The sequence below is a fragment of the Syngnathoides biaculeatus genome, chromosome 20 (assembly GCF_019802595.1).
Source record: "Syngnathoides biaculeatus isolate LvHL_M chromosome 20, ASM1980259v1, whole genome shotgun sequence".
Lineage (NCBI taxonomy): Eukaryota > Metazoa > Chordata > Actinopteri > Syngnathiformes > Syngnathidae > Syngnathoides > Syngnathoides biaculeatus.
This window is the reverse complement of record NC_084659.1, coordinates 12,326,052-12,336,541: the sequence shown is the minus strand read 5'-3', so window position 1 is coordinate 12,336,541 and position 10,490 is coordinate 12,326,052. Positions and strand designations below refer to the sequence as shown.

The 10,490-nt window shown below is 43.3% G+C and overlaps 1 protein-coding gene across 1 annotated transcript; it reads right to left on the bottom strand.

Annotated features, from left to right (window-relative positions):
• Positions 1–1,559: 1,559 nt before the first annotated feature.
• On the bottom strand, positions 1,560–4,599 carry LOC133493914 (alpha-2-HS-glycoprotein-like). The gene is made up of 7 exons (XM_061807916.1): positions 4,350–4,599; positions 3,226–3,336; positions 3,066–3,150; positions 2,637–2,806; positions 2,452–2,568; positions 2,268–2,348; positions 1,560–2,199 (listed from the first exon to the last, which is right to left on the bottom strand). Exons 1-7 carry the CDS (start codon positions 4,551–4,553, stop codon positions 2,056–2,058), a joined length of 912 nt encoding a protein of 303 aa, XP_061663900.1. The 5' UTR covers positions 4,554–4,599; the 3' UTR covers positions 1,560–2,055.
• Positions 4,600–10,490: the final 5,891 nt, after the last annotated feature.

Below are 10,490 nucleotides of genomic sequence, written 5' to 3'. Positions count from 1 at the left end.
CATATTCTAGTAATGTAAGATACGTGACCAACTTGAACAAAGTGGTGTTTATAAACTCAACCAAGCTGCATTTATTTTTAATATTGAAGGTCAGGATTCCACCTGACAGCTACAGTGTATAAAAATATGACGAATTACTGCCACGTTAGTGAGTTTGTCCGTTTTTGTGGCAGCCCCATACCAGACTGTGATGGAGGTACACAGTACTGATTGAATAACCACGGTGGAGAACCGTCTCAGCAGTTTTTGTGACAGGCAGTGCTTCCTTAGAAGCTGCAAGAAGTACATCCTTTGCGGGGCTTTTTGGAGTTGATGTTCATCTCCCACTTCAGGTCCTCTGAGACTGTAATTCCCAAGAACTTGAAGGTCTCGACGGTTGACATGAGACAGTTGGAAAGCGTCAGGGGCAGCTGTGGTGAAGGATGGCTCCTGAACTCCAGAATTATTTCTGCAGTCTTTGGTATTCAACGCCAGGTTGTGTTGATCGTACCAAGTCCAGTCTTGCCACCGCCTGTCGATACGCAGATCCGTCACAGTCTTCGATGAGGCCGATGACTATGATGTCATCTGCGAACTTCAGGAGTTTGCCAGTCGTTCCTGTAGAGAGAGAGGAGAGGACACACCCTTGGGGTGCCCCGGTCAGCTTTCTTTCCATAACACCAACATTCTCTGAAGCCTGTGTGCCCGCTGGAGAAGGATTACAGTGAGTCTGGAGTTGTTGTAAAACCAGAGTAGGTAATATTTTTGTGAACATTATGTTGAGAGAAAAAGAATTTATTTTCATATTTATTAAAGGAAGACTCTCCCCAAAATTCATACGTACAATAAACCCTCCAATGTGAAGTAGTATTACATATATTTTGAACATAAATTGAAAATTGGAAATAAATATTTGAAATCCAAGCAAAGTCTGGATATGTGCCAGCTTTCAGAGCCAAACGCAGAAGAAACATCCTTGACATCACTGGTGCTGAGCGTTACAGACCATTCATTCTAGCTAAGCCAAAATGCCGACTTGTTCTGCATCAAAACTGAGAAAACGCACCCAAATTTGTCCTTTAACATCCTGTGGGGTCAACCTCACAAGAAAAAGCTGTGGCTGTCACAGTTGAGGCTCTTTCATCTGCGGGGAAATTTGCAAACATTTAATCATTACTGGTTATTAGCCGCTAAGTTATAGCCACTTGTGCTGGTACGGTAAAGCAACAGCATATGTTATGAGGGTGGCGCAGCTGTTCAATCCCGGACCTCCATTTGTGGAGTTTGCATGCTCTCCCCGTGTCTTCGTGTGTGTAACCTGCCTCCTGCCCGTTAACAGCTGGGATAGGCTCTAGCAGACCTTCGACCATCATACAGCCAAGAAAATGGATGGATATATACTTGTAACACTTCCCGGTTACTATTTACAGTGATCTGCACATGCAACAGACCACCGTCCACCCCACCGCCGGTGGATTGTGAGAAGCTTTACTGTTTGAAAAGTACAACTCTGTGGAAAAAAAAAAAGTTTGGCCACCTGCTATATATTCTCTACATCTAAAGCAATTCCTCAAAAAGCATCAAATCTCCACAGTTCATTTCATGGGACTGTTGTTCATCGTCAGCACCACATCCCTCCCAACACGTCAAATTGCGCTTGTGTGTTCTGGCTCAAACATTTGAACATTGTTATTTTTATTTAGTTTCCTCAATGGTCGGTATAGTAATAACACGGAGCATCAACTAGCTTTGCTAGCTCTCAGAACACAACACTTCCCAGTTACCATTTACAGTGATCTGTGCATGCCCCCCCCCCCCACTGCTGCCAGTCGCTTGGGATAAAAAAATAAATAATCTGTCCACATTTGCTGTATAATCTCTACATCAAAACCAACTCCTCAGAAAAGCATCAAACCTCCACAGTCCAACTGGAAGGGGTTCTGTCGTGAAAGAGTTGACAACCCTGAATAGGATAAAGTTGGCAGTTGATAGTCCATCTTAATGGTGCCCTACCGTCACCTTCTGCACTACTGTAAGCAAGGTACTCTTGTTTTAATTAAAATAGTTCAATAAATATCACTGAAGCGGGAACGGACAAATGTGGTGGATCGCATGATCTGGGTTGTTCAGCTGTGCTTTGCACACACAAGCTTCTGGACTTTGGTGGAACAACGGCCTGCATACAGGTTCTGGCACATCAGTCGGGTAGGGGCCTGGATTCTGTGGAGAAAAGTTGATCAATGAGGTGCTCTGTGTACAAGTAAAAAGTAGCACAAAGGTAGACTTACTTTTGGGGGATAGAATTCACACTCAAGTTTTCCCACTTGTCTGTGCAAGTTGTAGTAAGTGGTTTGACAAAAGGCGTGATTCTTGAAAATAGAAAATTCACATTAAGAATCACGTGGATCCAGAGCCATTTTATGTTTAGAGGGGTTCATCTAGGACTAGCCATTAGCATGAAAGTCAACTCACAGCTCTGTCCGGACAGCGAGGGGTGCAGGGCACAAAAGTATTCCTGGCGCCTCTGGGACACGTGGTCTCAACCAGGGCAAACTTCAGCAAGGTAACCGTGCCGATGGATGGAACAGACTGAGATGGGAAGAGTTAATTATGTGACTGAGTAAGCAAAAATTGGGGGAGAAATAAATGAGTATTACCCCCATTGTCACATGAGCCACTTCCATCAGGGTGAAGTAGTTCTGGTGTTGACTCTCCCGGTTGAACTTGACCACAGAGTCGTGCACAGCCTTCACTGCTGTCGGGTCATCGAGAGGCAACAACTTGGGGCAAAACGGACAAACCATCTCCAACTCCTCATTGGTAAGTTCTGCACACAGGTGGCATGATACCAGAAAGTTAAAAGTATATTTGTAACAAAAGGAACTTCAAAATATTTTGCTCTAAATGTGCCCCCAGTATCGCTCCGAAGTGAAAGCTGCAACATCAGAAGCTAAACTAGTTTTTTTTTTTTTTTAATGTTAAATTTATCCCAAACCTACCTCCCACGTTGAAAATTTAATCAATTCATTTAAAACCAGGAACATCACACTGATTAATCCCCCCTCGAAAAAGGCAAAGAAACTGACCTGGTCTGGTTGTGCATTCATGTCTGGTGACTTTGGCCACACCCCACATCACCCAGAATTCAATGCTGCAGGTGGCAACTGCACCCTAAACAACAAGAGGACACTTCGCATGTCACCGACATGAGCAGCAGTAATCTTTCAGAACAGAACTTAAATGTACCCATTCATCCCGTCGCCACAGCTCGCATTGGTCATCAGGTTTGGGGTTGGTGAAGTGACATTTGGTTTGCACGAGCTTCACATTCACATCTATGTGGCAACCTCCTGATACCTGCATGGAAGAATAGGCATGAGCCGAAATAATTTGGTGGCGTGCCACAAACATCTCCACCTCATGAGTCAACCCTTGGTGGACTTTCTGGTTGGCCCAAATGATCCTACACGCCATCCCAGTTGGTTACATTTGATAGAAATTCCTAAACTGGGTATGCCACAATGCAGTGAGGGTGGGAGGGAAATCCACACCACGTTGAATGAAACGATCATGATTTGGCTACTAGCGATGTTGAGCTGTGCCAGCCCTTCAAGACTTGTCAATTAATGGAGGAGGTATTTATGCAAAAAGCACATCAATACTTGGTTCATTTGGGGGAGGGGCCAGAAATTACATCTGAAGCCCCACGTGATTCAGTCACAGACTCAAATTCGCTTTTTAAATACCATGAGAAATTATATTTTCTTAGGCCAAGGTGATTGTACCAAAAACCATGGAGAAACATTTGAAAAAAAAATAATAATTCCATAAAATTTCTCCATTCTCTCCCATGTTACACAAGCATGCATCTTCAGTGCAGGCTTCCAAGTTCCACAATCACTGTAAATTTAGAAAGTGAAATTTCCTTGGGGAGGGGTTACATAAGATTTGAGGAACAAATTCAAGACCTTCCGCTTGGGAGACAGCCACTATATGAACCGGTGAAATCTATTAAAAAAAATCTCCTTGCAATATTTACTTAGAATGTGTGTGTGTGTGTGTGGGAGGAGGCTGTAAAACTCAGTGTTCTGGAATTTTTTTTATCATTTCTTGGTGTTTATAGTTTTACACTTTGCATTAAATGCTTTGCTTGGCAGATGTCATAATTCAATGCATCACACATGAAGGACATTATCCATTTGGCCACCAGGTGATAGCATATACACATGAATCAGGAAACATTTCTGAACAAAATTGCTGAAGAAATTCAAAGCCTGCAGGAGGCGTCCTCATCAGCATCACGAGTTTCTATTCTTTTAAAAAGGAGGGTGACAACTATTAATTAGCATGAAAACTTGAAAAGTGCCAACGTGTTGATATTTGCTGCTCTGGACCTCCTGAAGCTTGAACCGGAATCCATGCTCGTGCTTTCCATCGATGTGTCGGACACCAAAAGTCGCAGCCGACGTCACGTTTTCCTCGTCACAGGTGACTGCCGGCCAAGATGGCGCCGCAAGCAGACCGGAAAGCGCTGCGGCGCACCACAGCACAACTGCAAACAGGTTAGTCGTCATTATGAGAATGAAGAACTGAAAACAGCACACGTCACACAAGACCCATCCGGACTTTAACCAGACTGAGGAGATCTGACAACACCTGTGTCCTAATTAGTGATGGTTGTCATTTCATCAATCACCTTCATTCACCTCACCTGTGCACTTTTGGAAAGAAAACATTAACTGGAGTATCAGTTTTAAAAATACAGGGTGTCTTAAAAAAAAATTTTATACACACTTTGAATAATGATATTTGTAAATTCTTTTACATGTTAAAAATGATTTGAATTATATTAAACATCAAGTTTACAATTGTCTAAAGTGTGAATACATTTTTTGGGACACAATATACTGTATATACTGTCTACGTTTTTGGAGGAAAATATGAACATCCATCCATCCCTTTTCTTTGCCACTTGTCCTCACGAGGGCCACGGGAGTGCTGGAATTTATCCCAGCTGTTATCGGGCAGGAGGCAGGGTACACTCTGAACTGGTTGCCAGCCAATCGCAGGGCACATAGAGACAAAGAACCACACTCACAATCACACCGAGGAGCAATTTAGCGTCCAATTTCTGTTTGTTTTTAGTATAGTGGACAGTATCTCCGCCACGCGGAAGACTGGGGTTTCGTTCCCAGACGGTGAGTTAAATAATGCAATCTTTTGCTTTTCATGGGGCTCTTCTTTGCGGAAATCAAGCCGAGCAATCTTGTTTCCAAGCAGGAACCTCACACGTATTAAGCGAATATAACGGCTGCTCCGACTTTGAACCTCGGTCCCAAGAACTGTGACGCCAACAGTCTAACGAGTTGCACCATCGTGCTGCCCTAGAATGTTTCAATGTTTCGCTATTTGGACAGCTGCCCACTTGTAACTGCACCTGAACACATGGGCAATATGAGCTCACGAGATGGTTTGCTGGTCATCACGCAAGCAACAGTTTCAGTTGTGTAGTACAGTAGTTGTGATATTCGCCTAAGACGCGTGAGGTCTGTGTTTGGAAATAAAGCTGCTCTGCTTGCTTTCCGCAAAGAAGAACACCATGAAAAGCAAAAGTCAACCTGATTTAACTCCACGTCCGGGACTCGAACCCCAGTCTTCCGCAGGACAGGCATAGATATTGTCTCCTATACTAACGAAGAGACTTGTAGGCTTAGTTCCCAGAAAGAGAAGCTCTTCGAATACATGAAAACGCGTTATGAATCACAATCACACAAAGCTGATGCCATAAGACAGCCTGTTCACGTCTGGTCACTGATGGTGTAGTGGTACACATACCTATGTTTCATGTAGGCAGTATGGGTTCTATTCCTACTCATTGGTGGTTTTGCAATGTTCCCTGCAACTCTCTGGCAACCAGTTCACAGTCTCTTGTGCCTTTTGTCCAATGTTAGCTGGGGAAGGCCCCGGCACTCGATTTAGATCTTGCTGAATTTGGACCGAGTGCTGTGAATCCTCAACGTGGGATACTGCTGATATGTTATTGACTAACAAAAATATACATTCTTGTATTTTGTGGACCTGCTATTATTGTATCCTCTTGTTCATATATTTTATCTTTGCCTCCCATAGGCAAATGTTTATACTTTAAAAGGCCTATATAGACACTTAGTATTTAGTTAAAAGTATAAAGCACTAAGACCCATACTTTGAACAGTGTAGGCATTTTGTCCAATGTTTAGGTAATGTCAACATCAAATAAGCAAATGATTGATTGGAATACGGGGTTGTAGACTGTCAAATGTATTATGTACTCGTATTCATTAACTATGATTAGGGAAAAAAATTAGGACAGGGAGTCATCTCCTCCGTACACGGAAGCGTATTGTTGCCACACGTTAATGTCCGTAAACCTCTCTGTGATAGACGGTTTATTTTTATTAAATACGCATTGTTCTCAAATGAGTCAACTTGGCATGATTAATACTTCTTGATAATTGGAGAGTGAGAAGAATAATTCCTCCCTGAAATGAAATGATCATGACACAGGCGTGTGTATTTCGTTGGGCACCATCCATCCTGTTTAATTGCCATTGAACTTTTCTCGTCTTTTCAGCTGGTATTCCATAGAATGATCTCTTTGAAGAACTGTCTTGTCTATTGTGACAACCAACAGCAAAATAGCTCTTGGGCATTGAGAAAAATTTGCTCCGGTTCAGCAACTCACGAGCAGCTTTGTTTAACCGGCAACCCATCGATCTTTTCTGGTCTTTTCAGATGGTATTTCATAGAATGATATTTTTGAAGAACTGTGTCGTCCATTGTGACAACCAACAGCACAACAGGTCTCGAGCAATTTGAAAAATCTGCTCCGATTCAATGACTGACTGGCAATATGGCACTGTGCAAACTGTGACGTCACCTGCACGAGCTCTATTTAGAAAGCCTCCTGTGGGCAAATTTTATAAATTAGCATTGGTCCCGAACTACACAAAGTTATGCATGCCTTGTTTCCCAATAATTTTGTGTCTAAATGAAATGATTGATTGAACAAGACTGTAAAGAAGCCTTGACTTTTGTGGTAAACAAAAAGGTGAAGTTGACGAAACCCTGATCAGCTAATGGAAATTTGGGCAAAAGGTTTTTTCTGGGCCTTGAAAACTGTAATTGAAAAGCATACAGCAAGAACAAGGCCCACAGAAATAAAAAAGATGATCACTTGTCATATTGGCTACTGTGTGACGACGGCAAAGGATTTCTGGCTGTTGACATTTCCAAAGAGAGCTTGTTGTGAATTTGAACCCCAGGACCTCTTTCAGTCCTGCTCTCTTTAAGAAGTGTTCCCCAAGAACAACAAATAACACAAAAGAGCAAATGACTTCATAACTCATCAACAACAATGAAGCACATAACTCAATGATCATTCATCAAAAAAAAAAAAAAAAAAAAAAAAGTCACCCCCCATCTCCCTCGATCGCAAGTAAATCTTTGGGTAAAAAAGTCTGGGCACCCCTGGTTTAATGCCTATTGAGACTTTCAAGCGTTACCATGTTGACAGATATAGAGAAACAACCTTGCCGGAGTTCGCGAGCCGTGATCGTATCGTGGTTAGTACTCTGCATCGTGGGTGCAGAAATTCTGCTTCGAATGCGGGTCATGGCAACTACAGAGACATTTTTTCATCAGTCAGTTGCAAATTAGAGTTCGGCACAGTGACACTTAACACATCCTGCAGAGGAAGCCCGCTGTCTTCCCATTCGATATCTGGAATCTGTACACCCTGTAAAAAACAAGGAAGGGTGGGAGAGAACTCATAATATTGTAGGTTACTATTATATAAATGAGGTGAATAGAACAAATGCAATTGTACAATTAAAATGTATCTCTGTCAAGGACCTGGGAGGTTCAGGAATTGAGTGATGGTTCCGACCAAAAACCCAGAGCTGGTTAGGAGATATGTTACTTTCAGTTCGAAGTGGATGAATGTCTCAGCCATTGTGGAAAGTATCCAGACGATCCTGCAGCCGTGGCAGGAAGTGTCACGTCCCATCGGAACGAGAGGTAGGACCCAAATGCAGGAACTCGGAAGACGCAAGGTAGTTCAAGAAGAGACACGTTTATTGTACGCAGAGGTCGGGGATCGAGCAGGCAGTCCGGTGCAGCAGCGGTAGTTGTGACGTCGGGCGACGAGAACACATGAGTGGGGAGGCAGTAGTCGGTACACGGGGAAACAATCAAAGCAGGCAGAAGTGTCAAGGAGTCAGGCTTACAGGGTTGGTCGGAGAACGGACGAAGGTCGGTACACACAGGTTCAATCAGGGATACGAGAGTGCTGGAACGGGACATAAAGCTCAACGAACTGGCGGAGGACCAGTCGTCACCGGGTCCTATATATACGGGGGATGATCAGGCCGCATGAGGCACAGGTGTGTGCCTCCCAATCAGCACACCCGCACAGCTCGTGCTGAAGCGGCAGGATCATGACAGGAAGCCATAGTGGCAAAAGAAGAGGTGTGCAACATTTGAAATGTTGAGGTACCCCCTTCAAGGTAGTGAAGCACATCATCATAAATGCATGTGTTTTAAAACATTTCTGATACCTCGCTCAGGAGTTCGGTATCAAATTTTAATAGGATCGTCGGAGCTAGGCACTCTAGAGGCCCTGTAGCTCAGTGGTTAGAGCACTGGTTTGATAAACCAGGGGTTGTGGGTTCGTATCCCACTGGGGCCTCCACTCCCTGAGAAGGGTTGCGTCAGGAAGGGCATCCGGCGTAAAAATTGTGCCAAACATATGTGCGTTCATCTGAGATGACACGCTGTGGCGACCCCGAAAGGGACAAGCCGAAAGAAAGAAGAAGAAGAAGTCGGAGATAGGCACTCAGAAATGAAGACAAGACACACTTCTGGCTACCAACAATTGGCACTTTATTGGTCCCACACAGAAATGGTAGCACAAGCACAAATCACGTGGTATGAAGCTAAGTAATATCCAACCAGCTCTTAGAAGAATATCCAGCTCTTACCGTGCGCCAATAGGAGGGAGAGCCAACACTCCAGGTAGAGCAGCTTCAATACCGGCTGGGCGTCCGTACGCAACTCGCAGCAGACTCTACCGAGAGTATCCAAAGTTCTCCTTTTATACTCTAAGCGTGTGCGGAAGGAGGAGTGAGCGGCCAATTCATCCCGCCTGACGCCACACTATTCTTTGTTACCAACAGATGGCGTTGCACGACCTCATATGTTATGTTGAAACATCCTTATATGATTTCGCTGGTTATACAGAGCTATTGCGAAACATATACGAAGCTATTGCGAAACATCTTTTAAATATGGAAAAACAACACAATAAAATTATTCATACTTCAGCATGTCACAGCTGCCCACAGGTCTCTCCACAATAACCAACACAAAAGAGCAGATGAACCTCAGGACCTCTTTCAGTCCTGCTCTCTTTAAGAAGTGTTCCCCAAGAACAACAACTAACACAAAAGAGTAGACGACTTCATAAGTCATCACCAACAATGAAGCACATAACCACATAACTCAGTGATCATTTGGATGACACCCTAAACAAAAATGGGCCCTTTACTTACTACACAGGCTACCTTGAGAAAGACAGCAAGGTAAGATTTTAGAGCACACTGAGCCACTACAGACTGCATAGCAGGGATGGCCCGGGAGCTGAACCCAGGACCTCTCACATCCAAAGCGAGAATGATAACTCTGGACCAACGAGCCACTTTGTCCCTCCACCCACTCTCATCCCAAAAAGCTTTACAGCCTTGGAGGGTCGCGTCATCTCCTCTGTCACCCACGTTTATCCCAAATTACCTCTGCGTCTCCCGTGTCCCCCTGCATTTGGGTCCTACCTCCGTTCCGATGGGTCGTGAAAATTGCAGTGTTAATATTTAATTGAAGAATATACAGATGAGTCCAATTGTTAATAAATTAGTTACATTGTTTATTTATGAAATAAAACAATATGATAATGTGGGGAGTGACATGAATGTTGCGTTTCATCACTAGCCAAGATTTGAGCATAAAAGCGGTTGGACTTGTATTCAGGATCAAACATTGATGAATATTTTTATGAATGCAGTAAAATGTTGATGATTCACTTGATTATGATAATGCAGATAAAATCTTTCAGTTTCACAGGTGCTGGCTCAACATCCTGTAGGGTTTCATCCTTGTTGTTGTGGCCGCAGCAACCCCGGTTCGAATCCGGGTTGTGGCAGGGAAGAATCCGTGAAGCTAATTTTTTTAGTCCTGATAGTTGAAATTTGCATGGAACTGACAATCATCGAGATGGGCTTGGGTTGGGCTTGAAGCCATCGTGAGGCGAATAGTGCAATGGATAACATATCTGACTCGTGATGATGGGTAAATAAAGATTTAAGATTTATATATTTACATATATTAGATATAATAGATATTTAAATTAAGATTTAAGATAAAGAAGAAAAAAGCCAATTAATTTCCACATGGTTTAAAGCTTCATGGCTCTTTCTTTG

Excerpts from the sequence above, each read along its gene's own strand:
- LOC133493914 (XM_061807916.1), bottom strand. The coding sequence starts at position 4,553 with ATGACGACTAACCTGTTTGCAGTTGTGCTGTGGTGCGCCGCAGCGCTT. Across the intron at positions 2,569-2,636 it reads TGGCTCATGTGACAATGGGG|TCTGTTCCATCCATCGGCAC; the intron begins GTAATACTCATT and ends TTCCCATCTCAG. Across the intron at positions 2,200-2,267 it reads GTGAATTCTATCCCCCAAAA|AATCCAGGCCCCTACCCGAC; the intron begins GTAAGTCTACCT and ends TTTTCTCCACAG.